The sequence below is a fragment of the Phycodurus eques genome, chromosome 4 (assembly GCF_024500275.1).
Source record: "Phycodurus eques isolate BA_2022a chromosome 4, UOR_Pequ_1.1, whole genome shotgun sequence".
NCBI classification, from domain to species: domain Eukaryota; kingdom Metazoa; phylum Chordata; class Actinopteri; order Syngnathiformes; family Syngnathidae; genus Phycodurus; species Phycodurus eques.
Genome location: NC_084528.1, coordinates 4177843 through 4193330, shown reverse-complemented (window position 1 = coordinate 4193330; position 15488 = coordinate 4177843). Strand labels below are relative to the sequence as shown.

At 41.7% G+C, this 15488-nt stretch overlaps 1 protein-coding gene across 1 annotated transcript in view; it reads left to right on the top strand.

Annotated features, from left to right (window-relative positions):
• The window catches only part of LOC133401912 (IgGFc-binding protein-like), a 51467-nt gene that overhangs the window by 19506 nt on the left and 16473 nt on the right, over nucleotides 1-15488 (top strand). The window contains exons 14-24 of the mRNA XM_061675442.1: nucleotides 491-588; nucleotides 1150-1280; nucleotides 1746-1915; nucleotides 8012-8226; nucleotides 8308-8502; nucleotides 10821-11006; nucleotides 11143-11576; nucleotides 11990-12108; nucleotides 12514-12710; nucleotides 14336-14474; nucleotides 14802-14984. Of these exons, the coding sequence (XP_061531426.1) occupies nucleotides 491-588; nucleotides 1150-1280; nucleotides 1746-1915; nucleotides 8012-8226; nucleotides 8308-8502; nucleotides 10821-11006; nucleotides 11143-11576; nucleotides 11990-12108; nucleotides 12514-12710; nucleotides 14336-14474; nucleotides 14802-14984 (2067 nt within the window). The remainder of the gene's footprint in view (nucleotides 1-490; nucleotides 589-1149; nucleotides 1281-1745; nucleotides 1916-8011; nucleotides 8227-8307; nucleotides 8503-10820; nucleotides 11007-11142; nucleotides 11577-11989; nucleotides 12109-12513; nucleotides 12711-14335; nucleotides 14475-14801; nucleotides 14985-15488) is intronic.

Genomic DNA, 15488 nt, shown 5'->3' with positions numbered 1-15488 from the left:
TTTTTTTTTTTACTATTTTATACATTGTCCATTTTACATGATTTACACCCATTTTCTTAATCGAGTTACAGCAATTAGTGCTTATACATAAAATAGTTTTTAACAGTAGTCTTACAAAAAGTGGTTTTGCCCCTTTGAAATACAACAAACTATTGTTTTTTTCTTATCTTGTATTGTATTTTCATGACATTAGAACGATGCTGCTCGATGTTTTATTATTGAAGTTTGCATAGATGAAGTGATTTTTTTGTTAATAATACAATTTTGTCACATTCGTGTTACATGGGCAACTGAAGGTAACGCATGTCAACAAGGATAATCTCATGAATTTACTGTAAGATTTTACTTTACAATCAGTGAGAAATATTCTGAATCACATAATAAAACTAATGTACACAGATTATAACTTATCTTCTGTTTTCCTCTTGCTTTAAAAAAGAAAACGTAACAGAATGCAACTAAACTGTTTGTGATTTCTGTTCTCTGTCAGGATTGTGTGGAAATTACAATGGGAAACCCAGTGATGACATGCTGCAACCTGATGGCTCACAGGCTAAACATGTTAATGCATTTGGCCACAGCTGGAAGGTGTGTATTAGGAGTACTTGAGAACTAAAGCAAGCCCAAAATGAGTTTCCTTGACTTCTGCATTTACTCTTTGGTAAATTTAAATTTACATTTTGACGAAACTCTTCAGCACAAATCTTCAAGACCCACACCAAAGAAAAACACATAGAAATAAATGACATTCCAAACTTGGCACAGTGGTCTCGAGGTGTGTAATAACCACTCTCACTCGTGTCATGTGAGGGACGCTTGAAAAACTGAACAGGTCTTTGCTGTCTCAAATGTTTTGCTCAAATAATATCACTTAAAACGACAACACAGCGTAAAACCTGGACTGTACTTGCTATCGGATCCTATACAATGAACTGAAACTGCCAATGCAATCCATTTCAGTAAATCATTTTCAAAAGGAACCTTCTCATTCATACTGAGCAATGTACAGTACAATACTGCAAGTGATGCATGGAAATAGATGTAGAAGGCAGAAATAACATCGGTCTCAAAACAATAGGTGAAGTCATACTTAACGCCATTTCAATGTTTTCAACTGATTAACTTGTCTTTTACGGGTGGTCGATTCAGGCAGGAGAAGATTTCGGCTGCACTAGTGACTGTCCTGGTAATATATGTGCTGAGTGTGAGCCTGCACTGCTACTGCGTTACCAGCAGGGGCACTACTGTGGTATAATTGCTGACAAATCTGGACCTTTCAGGTAACAAGCCGAATTCTTAAACTCTCTGAAGTCCTCCAAATTTTGTACGTTTGAATTCTTTAGGTCTAAGGGTGTTATTTGTAAAATGGCCTTCACATTCGATACAACAGAAGGAGATGAAGTACAATATGAATATACTGTATGTATTGTTCATTTATTCTTGTCCCGCCACAACAAAGTGATGTAGCGTAGTATGGATATCATAATAAAAACAAAACTAAAAAAGGTCAATTGTGTTATCATCCACATTCAGTGTTGACAAAACTAAAAGCTAACACAAACAGCAGACTCAACAACATGCCAAATGTACTTGCAAGTACATAAAACTGTGTCGTATTTGTGAAGAGAAAGACAAATAATGTCTTATGTCTAAGCTGAAGGCTCTTTATTTATGTTCAGTGCAGTAAGTACAAGTCCTAATGTGTTGAGTACAATCTCCATGCTGTTTTTGTCTCTGTCTAACAGCGAGTGTCACAACAAACTTGACCACTCTGGCTTCCTCAAAGACTGTTTGTTTGATTTGTGCATGTACCAAGGCCATGCCTCCGCCCTGTGCAACAGCCTTTCAGTTTTCAGCACCTCTTGCCAGGAGGCAGGAGCTACAGTGGAGACTTGGAGAACAAAGGAGTTTTGTCGTAAGACTTTGCCCTCACACAAAGAAACATTCATTTCATCCATGCTTGTGGGAATAAAATCTAAGATTATTTGTTTCACAATACTGTCAGGTGCAAGCGACGATATTCAACCGGGGAAGGTAGGGCAGTGTGTCACTAAATCCAGCAGATAGTTTGTTACTTGAACTCATTCTTTAGTTCTATCTGCAACATGTTCAAAATGGGGGGAGAAATGGGACGACAGTAACTCATGCCCAGTTAATCCTAAAATCTTTGTCCCTCTCCATAAACTAAAATGGATCCTGCTAATTAACATACAGAACAACAAACAAACAAAATGCATGACTCTAAGATTTATTTTCACTTTTGTGTAAATTGTTGTCAAAGTATCCGCTGCTAATTCCACCATAATTCGACCAGGCAAAAAAACGCATAGTCAGAGCTCAGTGTTTTGTTTTTGTTTTTGTACTGTACCTTTGTTAACAATTCAAACTTGACAGAGGTCTGTTATCTAATCAGAACTACTATAGTTACCATTAAATTTTTTTTTTTTTTTAGATTCTTTAAATAGTAGTGTTTCATTAGTGAGAGGAACGTTTCTAGTATTAACATTCATTTCACAATTGAAACAAAGCTACAGTATACGAACATACTGTATCAACTACGTGAACTGGAGTACTGTGTACAATCCCAATTCCAATGAAGTTGGGACGCTGTGTTAAACATAAATAAAAACAGAATACAATGATTTGCAAATCATGTTCAACCTATATTTAATTGAATACACTACAAAGATAAGATATTTAATGTTCAAACTGATCAACTTTTGTTTTTAACAAATAATCATTAACTTAGAATTTTATGGCTGTAACACATTCCAAAAAAGCTGGGACAGGTGGCAAAAAAGACTGAGAAAGTTGAGGAATGCTCATCAAACACCAGTTTGGAACATCCCACAGGTGAACAGGCTAATTGGGAACAGCTGGGTGCCATGATTGGGTACAAAAGGAGCTTCCCTGAATTGCTGTCTTTCATAAGCAAAGATGGGGCAAGGTTCACCTCTTTGTGAACAAGTGCGTAAGAAAATAGTCAAACAGTTTAAGGACAATGTTCCTCAATGTACAATTGCAAGGAATTTAGGGATTCCATCATCTACGGTCCATAATATCATAAAAAGGTTCAGAGAATCTGGAGCAATCACTGCATATAAGCGGGAAGGCCCAAAACCAACACTGAATAACCGTGACCTTCGAACCCTCAGGCGGCACTGCACCAAAAACCGACATCAATGTGTAAAGGATATCACCACATGGGCTCAGGAACCCTTCAGAAAACCCATCCATCCATCCATTTTCTGAGCCACTTCTCCTCACTAGGGTCGCGGGCGTGCTGGAGCCTATCCCAGCTGTTATCGGGCAAGAGGCGCGGTACACCCTAAACTGGTTGCCAGCCAATCGTAGACTTCAGAAAACCAATGTCAGTAAATACAGTTCGGCGCTACATCCGTAAGTGCAACTTGAAACTCTACTATGCAAAGCAAAAGCCATTTATCAACAACACCCAGAAACGCCGGCGGCTTCTCTGGGTCCGAGCTCATCTAAGATGGACTGATGCAAAGTGGAAAAGTGTTCTGTGGTCCGACGAGTCCACATTTCAAATTGTTTTTGGAAATTGTGGACGTCGTGTCCTCCGGGCCAAAGAGGAAAAGAAACATCCGGACTGTTATCGACACAAAGTTCAAAAGCCACCATCTGTGATGGTATGGGGCTGTGTTAGTGCCAATGGCATGGGTAACTTTCACATCTGTGAAGGCACCATTAATGCTGAAAGGTACATACAGGTTTTGGAGAAACATATGCTGCCATGCAAGCACCGTCTTTTTCATGGATGCCCCTGCTTATTTCAGCAAGACAATGCCAAACCACATTCTGCACGTGTTATAACAGCGTGGCTTCGTAATAAAAGAGTGTGGGTACTAGACTGGCCTGCCTGCAGTCGAGACCTGTCTCCCATGGAAAATGTGTGGCGCATTATGAAGCATAAAATACAACATCGGAGACCCCGGACTGTTGAACAGCTGAAGCTGTACATCAAGCAAGAATGGGAAAGATTCCACCTCCAAAGCTTCAACAATTAGTGTCCTCAGTTCCCAAACGTTTATTGAATGTTGTTAAAAGAAAAGGTGATGTTAACACAGTGGTAAACATGACCCTGTCCCAGCTTTTTTGGAAAGTGTTGCAGCCATAAAATTCCAAGTTAATGATCATTTGCTACAAACAATCAAGTTTATCAGTTTGAACATATAAAATATATATAAAGTATCTTGTTTTTTTAGTGTATTCAATTTAATATAGGTTGAACATGATTTGCAAATCTTTGTATTCTGTTTTTATTTATGTTGAACACAACGTCCCAACTTCATTGGAATTGGGGTTGTACATTGGATATGTCTGCTGTTGATGATGTTCCTAACAGCCCTCCCTGTCCTTGTAAATTGGGTTTGGGGCACAAAGGACTGCCTCACACATTCTGCCCAGGAAAAAAAGCCCTTGTAATTCTGTTGATTTATTTTGTTGTTCCTTTTAACAAGCTACAGTGACAATTTGCATCAATTAATTTCCCGCTTATACTCATAAGGGTGACGAGTGAGCTGGAGCCTATATTTTTGTGAAAGGTGTAAATCAGGCAAGACAGGTGGCACAACTATGCGCCATGGGTGGGTTAGAGTGGTGTTGGTAATTTCGTAGACCAGCGCAGCCTGGTGGATCCAAGAGTGGGCGGGCTTGCCCCACTGTGAGTGTGTTTACAGCTGACTTAATTCGCCACCAATCCAAGCAGGTCCTCTCTTTCCCTTTAAATGTGTCGCAATGACAGTCTCAACGGAGACATCTCTGTGCGGAATAGGACAATGCTTATTTGCAGCGATCCGTGCGTGAGTGGAGCATTGTCACTGCTCTTAGCTGGTGTGGCAACAAACAATGTCAGCGGGTTCCCTTATTGAGTACAGAATAAGCTATTGACAACCGCTGGCGACTTCAATATGTCAGCAAACCGCTATCTCTTTCTGTCTGTGCCACGATAAAGTTCAGCAAAACTCAGGACTGGTCGCCAACCAATCCCGGGGCAGATATTAGCAAACAAGCATTCATACCTAAAGACAATTTAGAGTCTTCGATGTACCTAACATGCTCGTGCCACCAACAGTAACAGTTTATGTTGACAATTTATTATTCGTATGGATTTGTTTGGATTACCAAACCGTATGCCCCAAGCGGGGATAAATGCAGTGTTCCGTCAGGAAGGGCATCCAGCCTAAAACTTTGCCAAACAAATACTGTATGAGCGTTCATCCAAAGAATTGCATACCAGATCGGTCGTGGCCCAGGTTACCAACATCCGCCACCTGCGCACTGTAGGTCAACAGCGCCGGAAATTCATCTTCTGTTGGTTGAAGGTGAAGGAGAGGTCGAAAGCCGGTTCTTAGGCAGAAAGAGAAGAGGAAAGCACAGAGCAGAGAACTGAATGTGGAGACTCTGAATGTTGGGACTATAACAGGAAAAGCTCGGAAGTTGGTTGATATGATGATTAGGAGAAAGGTTGATATATTGTGTGTTAGGGAGAGCATGGTGGGAAAGCAGTAAGGCTGGAAGCTTTTGGGCAGGGTTAAAATTATTTTACCATGGTGTAGATGGGAAGAGAAATGGAGTAGGGGTTATTTTAAAGGACGAATTAGCTAAGAATGGCTTGGAGGTGAAAAGAGTGTCAGATCGAGTGATGAGGCTGAAACTTGAAATTGAGTGTGTTATGTACGATGTGCTTTGGTGGCTATACCCCACAGGATGGATGTGACCTAGAGGTGAAAGAGAAATTCCCGAAAGGAACTGACAGAGTAGTTCTGAGCATCCCAGGCAGAGAGTCATGTTTGGTGCAGATTTGAATGGACATGTTGGTGAAGGAAACAGGAGTGCTGAAGAAGTGATGGGTAAGTCCAGAAAAGGAACTTGGAGGGACAGATGGGGGTAGACTTTGGAAAAAGGATGGAAATGGCTGCAGTGAACACTCCAGAAGAGGCAGGCACATAATGTGACTGACAAAAGCGGAGGTAGAAGCATGCAGGTGGGTTACATCTTGTGCAGACAACGTCATCTGAAGGAGGTTAACTAACTGTAAGGTAATGGTACGGGAGAGTGTGGTGAGAAAGCATAGGATGGTGGTGTGTAAGATGAGGTAGATAAGGAGGAAGATTAAGAAGACAAAGGCAGAGCAGAAAACCATGTTGTGGAAGCTGAGAAAGGAGTGTTGTGCGGTGTTTCGGGAAGAGGTGAGACAGGCTCTCGGTGGAGGAGGAGCTTCCAGAAGACTGGACCACTACAGCCGAGGTGATCAGATAGACAGGCAGGAGAGTACTTGATGTGTCTTCTGGCAGGAAAGGAGAGAAGGAGACTTGGTAGTGGAACCGAGTCAGCTCAGAAGAAGTGGTACAATGACAGGACCGAGGAGAGGAGACAAGAATACATGGAGACGCCACCTAGGGCGAACGAAGAGCTGGCAAAGGCCAAACAAGAGGCAAATGATGACATGTATGCCAGGATGGACACTAAAGAACGAGAGAAAGACCTATACAGTTTGGCCAAAAAGAGGGATGGATAGTGATGGGAAGGATGTGCAGCAGGTTCGGGTGATTAAGGATAGAGATGGAGATGGTGTTAACTGGTGCCAGTAGTGTGTTGGATAGATGGAAAGAATACTTTGATGAGTTGATAAATGAGGAAAATGAGAGAGAGAAGAGAAGAAGAGGCAGGAAGTGGCAATGATTAGTAAGGGGGGAGTTCGCTAGGCATTAAAGATGATGAAAAATGGAAAGGCAGTTGGCCCTGATGACATTCCTGTGGAGGTATGGAAGCATCTAGGAGAGGTGGCTGTGGAGTTTTGGACCAGGTTGTTCAATTCTAGCGGGTAAGAAGATTACTAAGGAATGGAGGAAAAGTGTGCTGGTGCCCATTTTTAAGAACAAGTGTGATGTGCAGAGCTGTGGGAACTATAGAGGAATAAATTTGATGAGCCACACAATGAAGTTATGGAAAAGAGTAGTGGAAGCTACACTCGGGACAGAAGTGAGTATTTGGGAGCAACAGTATGGTTTCATGCTTTGGAGTACCACCACATATGCATTATTTGGCCTGAGGTTGTTGATGGAGAAGTACAGAGAAGGTCAGAAGGAGCTACATTGTCTCTTTGTCGATCTAGAGAAAGCCTATGACAGAGTACCCAGAGAGGAACTGTGGCACTGCATGCGGAAGTCTGGAGTGGCAGAGAAGTATGTTAGAATAGTACAGGACATGTATGAGGGCAGCAAAACAGTGGTGAGGTGTGCTGTAGGTGTGAGAGAGAATTTTAGGGTGGAGGTGCGACTGCATCAGGGATCAGCCCTGAGCCCCTCCCTGTTTGCATTGGTGATGGATAGGCTGACAGATGAGGTTAGACTGGAATCCCCGTGGACCATGATGTTCGCAGATGACATTGCGATCTGCAGTGAAAGCAGGGAGCAGGTGGAGGAAAATTTAGAAAGGTGGAGGGATACACTGGAAAGTAGAGGAATGAAGATTAGCCGAAGTAAAACAGAATATATGTGCATGAATGAGAGGGGTGGAGCGGGAAGAGTGAGGCTACAGGGAGAAGCGATAGCAAGGGTGGAGGACTTTAAATACTTGGGGTCAACCGTCCAGAGCAATGGTGAGTGTGGTCAGGAAGTAAAGAAACGGGTCCAAGCAGGTTGGAACGGGTGGAGGAAGGTGTCAGGTGTGTTATGTGACCAAAGAATCTCTGCTTGGATGAAAGGCAAGGTTTATGACAATGGTGAAGGCCAGCCATGATGTACGGATTAGAGACGGTGACACTGAAGAAACAACAGGAAGCAGAGCTGGAGGTGTCAAAAATAAAGGTTCTCTGTCGCCTAATTCACCTGGGAAAGACTCTAGCTCACTTGCGATCTTAATGAGAATAAGCGGCATAAAAAATAGATTGATGTATAAGTGTCCCACTATTTTATTCTTCATTCAAAAACGCTGCTGGTTAGAATCATTCTGTAATCTATGCTGTATATGTGTCTCTGCCCAGCTCCATTATGTGGTACAAACAGTCACTACGAAGTGTGTGCCCCGACTTGCCAGCTGACTTGCAACGGTCTCACACCCCCTGAAGGCTGTGATGAGAGCGCCCCCTGCACTGAGGGTTGTGTGTGTGACGATGGATTCATGCTGAGCCATGACAAGTGTGTTCCTCTAACAGAGTGTGGCTGTCAGTATGAAGGACAGTATTATCAACATGGGCAGGTAGTGCATCTGCGACCGACTTTTAATTTTGCTACATCAGTGGATTGCTCCTGATGTTTGCCCAACTATCCTCTCTCTTAGGTTTTCTATGTTGGAAAGTCGTGTAACACTCAGTGTGTCTGCGGGGACAATGGACAAGTGCAATGTAATCCTGAATTCCACTGCTCACATCATGAGAAGTGTGTTGTGACACACGGTGTGGCCTCTTGTTCTCCCAAAAGTATCGCTTCCTGTTCTGTTTACGGAGTCAGATCAGTTCACTCTTTTGATGGAAAGGTAAAGACTTTTAAATATTTCACCATGAAGTGTTGTGAAACATTTTTATAATCAGTTGATTATCTAGAAGGTGTCGCAACAGGCACGTGCACACGTGACCCAAAGTGGTGCTCAAGCACCTGGCCTTTTGCCCTGGACGAAAAACATGCCCTTTTTGCTGGAGCCCGTTTTTTATTTCATTAATATTTGAAAAAAATAAAAATTACCTTCTCTGTCATTAATTCCACCCAAAGCTGTGTGTGTAATAATGTGAAATGATAGGGGAAACGTATTGAACAAGGCAACCATTTATTTAATGCTTTGTAGCCTTTGGTTGCAATGACAGCTGCAAGACGCCTCCAGTATGGAGAAACTAGTTACATGTGTTGCTCTGGTGTGATTTTGGCCCATTCCTCCACACAAGCAGTCTTCATCTTGAAGGTTCAGTGGGCTTCTTTTATGGACCTTGAGTTTCAGTTCTTTTCATAGATTTCCGATTGGATTCAAGTCAGGTGATTAGCTGGGCCAGTCTAGCATCTTTTTTTTTCTTCTTCTTCTTTGAAACCAATTGAGAGTTTCCCTGGGAGTATGTTTTGGATCAATTATCCTGCTAAAATGTCCACCCTCGTTTCATTTTCATAATCCTCGTAGATGGCAGCAGATTTTTGTAAAGAATGTCTCTGTACATTTGCCCATTCATCCTTCTTTCAATCATGTGACGTTTACCAGTACCATTTGCTGAATAGCAGCCCCACACCATCATGTTCCCACCTCCGAACTTCACTGATGGTATGGTGTTTTTAGGGTGATGTGCATTGCCATTTTTCCTCCAAACGCGGTGTGCATTCTGGCAATCCAAACAGTTCAATTTTGCTCTCATCCAACCAGACTATATTCTCCCCGTATTTAACTGGCTTGTCCAAATATTGTCCGCAAACTTTAAACGAGCTTTGATATGCTTTTTTTTCACCAATGGCGTCTTGTGTAGTGAGCGTGCATACAGGCCATGGCGGCAGATTACATTACTCACTATTTTCCTTGTGACAACAGTACCTGCTAATTCCAGGTCTTTTTGAAGGTCTCCACAGGTGGTCCTTGGCTCTTAGACAACTCTTCTGAGTATTCTTTGTACTCCTCTGACAGAAATTTTGCAAGGAGCACCTGATTGAGGTAAATTTATGGTTGTATTGTTGGCTTTCCACTTAGGCATTATGGTGCCAACCGTGCACAGTGGAACGTTCAGAAGCTGCCATTGTTATATTCTCCAACAATAGGTTTATGATGGTCTCGAGACAGCTCTCTGCTCTTACCCATCATGAGATGTGTCTTGACTCACGCCTTGGCAATGAAACCTTTTTGTAGGCCATCAATTAGGACTCAACCAGCTGATATTCATTTGCACTGACAAGGGGCTGGATTGCTGTTTGATTATAGATCGATTTTAGGTGTTGTCTTGGCTTTCCATGCCTTTTTGTACCTCCCTTTCGTCATGGGTTCAACACTTTTTCCCTGTGTCATTTCGCATTTTTATACACAACTTAATTTCTGAGCTCATTTGTTTTTTTCTTCAATTGAGTTGTACAGGTTATAGGTTAACTAATCGTGGAAAAAAGGTTTTAAAATGATTTATTTTGATCTCATTTTTGTATATCACAAAAACAGGGGTCTATAGACCTTTTATATCCACTGGAGCGTCCATTCACCTTCTTTGTTAAAAGTTGTATTATTGACTGTTTTAATTGTGATAGCAGAAATAAATACAGAAGTTAAGTATTTACTACTGTTTAATTGTATCAATAATTTTGGCAATGGGCGCCCCTTTTTTTGGCTTGAGCACCTGCCCATAAAAATAGTCTGTGCACGTGCCAATATAACAACATTCTTTCATCCTGATCACATTTTTGTAATGTGCTTTCAAACTATTAATGTCTGTGGTACAAGAATGGGTTTAACATTTCAAAAAGGTCTTTCTTAAGATTTTCTCGTTATCGCTTCACTTTTTTACTATCGTAATAAGATTTCTTTTTATGTCTGTTCTGAAATGTAAACAATCGCATTTATGATATGACATAGATAACATAGGATGTGCAGACTTATGACAATCGTTTCAGCCCTAATAAAGGATTCCAGCTATACAGAATTATATTGCACAGGTACTTTCAGTCATTGAATGTGTTTAAACATTTATTTATGTACAGTATAGATTTTTACAAACACATGGCATTTTTACGCTGTGCTTCATCCAGGACAGCATCTTTTAACCATCATTATTTAGGCTGTATTGTAAGTCTGTCATTATCTCGATGTTGTTGTAAAATGGTCTAACCTTTGTTTTCTAGGCATATCCTCTGTTGGGAAATTGCTTGCTCAAGTTGTCAGAGGTGGAGGAGGGAGAACAAGTGGAAGCTTATTCAGTGTTGGTTCAGCAACAGACTAGCAAAGATGGCCATGTCTCTCGTAGTGCGGCACTCCAAGTGTACGACATGGAGATCGCCTTGGAGACTGGGCTTGTTTGGGAGATTAAGGTATGATTGACGTTTTAAAAAAAAAAAAAAAACACTGCTAATTCAAACCAGCTGAGCCACATTAAGTGGGTTTTCTGTGCAAGACAAGTTGCTGCCTTAACACATTTGACTTGCCCTGTGTGTTTGTGTAAGTCAGGTTGATGGCATCAAAGTATTTCTACCTGCGTCATTGGCAGATGAAAAGGTGCAAGCGTATCAGAATGGCATCAACATCATCATAGAAACTGACTTTGGTCTAAAGCTGACCTACGACACTGTAGCAGGCATCATGTTACAAATTCCATCCACCTATCAAGGCTTACCACAAGGTCTCTGTGGCAACTACAATGACAAGTCATCAGATGATCTGGCATCGGAGGGAGGAAAACCAGTAAACATCTCAGCTTTAGTAGTAGAAGCGGATGATGTCCCCTGTGAGATGGGTTGTGGCGGTGCGTCCTGTCCCGACCCAAATGACCAAAAGACTCCAGAAGCTGAAAAGGCTTGTGGCATCATTCGAGATCAGCACGGGCCGTTTGCAGGGTGCCACGCCACAGTGTCTCCATTGCCTAACTTTGATGCTTGTGTCAGGTTGGGAAATCGGATTTGCTATTTAATTCTAACTCTATTAACAATAAATGTTTGTTTCCTCCAGACGGTAGAGTTCAGTTTATTACTGATACCCTGATTTGCTTAACATATTCACCATGTGTGTGTCAGCAGGATACAAATGGCCTGATGTCATAAGCAGCAGGACAGCATGTAATTTGCCAGAGAATTAAACAATACTGTAAATCTAACACACAACAGAAGTGTCTAGGGGTGTGGCACCCATGTCGGTACCTACGGTACTTTTTCCCTTCAAAGCGTTCACCATCTCATTGGTTACAAGTTCTCAAAAAGCCTGTTAGAGTGTTTATCTGATCTATTTATTCTGTGTATTTTACATGCATACATTTATCCAAAATTGGAATAGAATATTAAAATCACCTTTGTATTTCAAGGGAGATGTCCTCAGGAGAGAAAGACCAAGAGGTTCTGTGTCGTCACATTGCGAGTTATGCCGTTGCCTGCCAACTAGCTGACACCAAGATTAGTAGATGGAGGAGTGACATCTTCTGTCGTGAGTGTTGTGAACTTGAAGCTTGCTGGTACTACACGTGGCATTTGGGTGTTGAATTTGTGTCTGTTAACTCTCAGGCCTTGTTCGATTTTACCACCCTTTCAGCTTAATAAGAACAATAACCTTAATAATAAGCTTGTGATCTACTGCAATGATTGTCTAAGGGTTTTTTGTATTGCAGTCAGAGCCATACAAATGCTAGCGGGAGACTTTGTGCGGGTCATAATTTAAAATTTGTAGATTTTCAATTTAGTATCATTTCCCTAAAAATACAGTTCATGTAAATGTTCTTCTTTCATCCCAAGCATTTCCCACATGATCAAAATTAAACCAGTAACATGTGATTACAGTAGTTGCAGTGTAATCAGTCAACTTTGGTTCCTATGGCCTTATTTGTCTTTGCAGCTCTGACATGTCCAGCAGGGAGTCACTATGAGCTGTGCTCCTCCTCCTGCTCGTCCACCTGTGCCTCTCTGGAGAGGTCAGAAACCTGCCCAGTGTGCCAAGAGGGCTGCCAGTGTGACGATGGACTCATGTCAGATGGGGACCGTTGTGTGCCTGTGGAGAAATGTGGCTGCGTAGTGGATGGACTTTATTATAAGGTCATTATCAGCAATAAATCACATCTTTTCCCTTACCCTCATTTACTAATGGATGAAAGCGGGGTCTTGTGAACCCTCAAAGACAGAGGAGAGAAGATCCTTACCAATGACAACGAAATACAAAAGAATCAGACACATATAAGAAAGGCGCCAACTAACTGTGGGTATCCTAACTGGACCTTTGTCAAATCCGCCAGAAGAAGAAAGGCCACTACACTCGATCCTGAGGATAAAAACGGGGGGCGAAATGCGGTGGTCACTTATGTGGCTGGTTTGTCTGAGAAACTCAGAAGGATTTTCTACAAATATAACATACTACTACTGCTACTACTACTTTAAACCGCCTTTAAACTGACCCCTAGACAAAAGCTGGTTCACCCCAAGGACTAAGTCGGCAATCCTGTTTATGCCGTGCAGTGTAGAGAAGAGTGTAGGAGCAATGCATTGGAGAAAGTGAGCAACCCCTACACAAACGCATGGCATAACAGGGAAGGGCAGTCTCTTAGAATCTAGAGTCAGCAGTTCATTTGCATCTCAAAAAGAAGGGGGATTTCCCTGAGGACAACAATGTCCAAATTCTGAACAGAGAGAACCGCTAGTTAGAAAGAGGAGTGAATGAAGCCATCGACACTTATGGCTGCCACACACGGAGTGATGTGGGCAACATCGACTGAACTCAGCCACTGGTTTTGCAGCAATTCTAAATTTGAATTCCCATTGCACGATGTAGCAACGTCGCAGGTTAAAAATGCACATAAGCTTTCACACATGCCAAAAATACATTTCCGCGTTTTGAGCGAGTGGGAATCAGCTGCCCACCGCCGAGCCATACAAATACAGTATACAGGTATATAGTATACATATATTGTTTTACAAAATTACTAAAGTCAATTTATAATTTCATTGCTCGTGGATTAAATAGCGAAGCTTGCAGTCATTGTCGCTAAAATGAGCAAGTGATGTACGCAGCGTGCCAGATACAGTCAAGTGATAGGGAGCGAACTGAGGCTCTCAAAATATGCCCACGCTTGCTTTTATTTTCGCCCACATCCTCACTTCATCAACCCACTTCTCCCTTGACTGTCACTCTATCTTTTTATGGTTTAATAAAAGTAGTGCACTGCAATATACTGTATGTGGAGACTCAAAATCCTTTCCAAGGTGACAGTTTAACATCGCAGGGCGTCCGTAGACCAAATCACTCATTGTGCAGGTGTGAGTCGCCAACTGTCACTTTTTTTGCGATGGTCCAGTCCAACTTGGGTTTGGTGGGCTCGTGTCTGTTTATAACAGTCCTGACATCCCTCCTCCAAAGATAATCTCACCAGTCACAACTGGAAACAACAACAAGGGTGTCGTTGTTGCATACTGAGACATAAATAAGACGCTTCCACACCTCAAATATAGAACTAAAGAAACGTGTTGTATTTAACAATCAACAGGAGTTAAAGTGCCACACACACACACAATGAAAAAATGCTGGCACATACTGCGTAGACTGAAAATACTCAAACTCATATTCATGCATTAATGGAATTCTTATTGTGTGTAATACCCGTATATTCTGTTATTTTTCGCCCTGGCCATTGTCCAGAGTTTTTTCTGCTAAACTTGTCTTTTTACAGTCGGATACCTCGGTTTTAATGGAGGACTGTTCTGAGCACTGTGTCTGCCAGTCTGGACAGTTAATCTGTAAACCCACAAGTTGCCAGGAGGGGGAAGAGTGCACCAACAAGGACGGAACTATGGGATGCTTCCCCACAGGTTAGTTCCCAGTCAACTGACACATTCAGTCAGTTCTCAGTCCATGGAAATAAGGTGCACAATAACACAAGACAAGGCAAATAATTTTCACTCAACCTAAAATTTTGGCTACGTTATACCTCAAAATGTTCTCAAATTGATTTTACTTGAAACAAATATTTGCAACTCTGCGAGAGCCCCTGCTGTGGGCTTAACACTCTCCATCAGAGCTGTAAATCAGTTTTCTCCCCTCAGAAATTGAAATGTTACATGTAACGTGTCACTGAATAATTACTAAACCATACTCTGTAGACCTTCACTGTTGATTATGCATTTAATTATTTCCAGACCCCTGTGCTGAGGTTGTGTGCAGAACAAAAGAGCACTGTGAAATATCAGAAGGGCAAGCAGTGTGCGTGCCTGATACCAGTGTTCTATGCTGGGCTTTTGGTGACCCACACTACACCACATTTGATGGCTGGAGTTATTCTTTCCAAGGAACCTGCAGTTATGTTCTTGTCAATACCACAGGTTTGTAATTAAATCAAATGGTAGTATGTGTTTTAACTTCCTATAATAAACAGTTGTTTCATTTTCAGTATGTTCTGTATACTTTACTGAAGTTGAACATTCCAGACAAAATTACTGAATCACAGATTTTAATCAACAAAGGTGTCAATCAGATGTTTGTGTAGACCCCTAATGTCCCCATCCATCCATTTCATGGGTGAGTTAGAATGAGAGTTGGGGTACACCTCTGGAATGGTCGGCAGCCAATCATATGGCAATTTAGAGTCTTTAATTAACCTAACAAACACAAGAAAAGCCATATAAGAAAAGATGCAAACTTAAAAAATATGGGAGGGCCTGAGCTGAAATTTGAAATTCCAGAACCAAGGAATTGTGAGGCACATGTACTAATTACTAGTCCACTTTGCTGCCCCCGCAATCCCCTTGAATTTGAATCGTTCTTCCCAACACATTTTGGACACCACTAACTGGTGTGTGCCACAGTATGCAAAGCAATGTTCATAA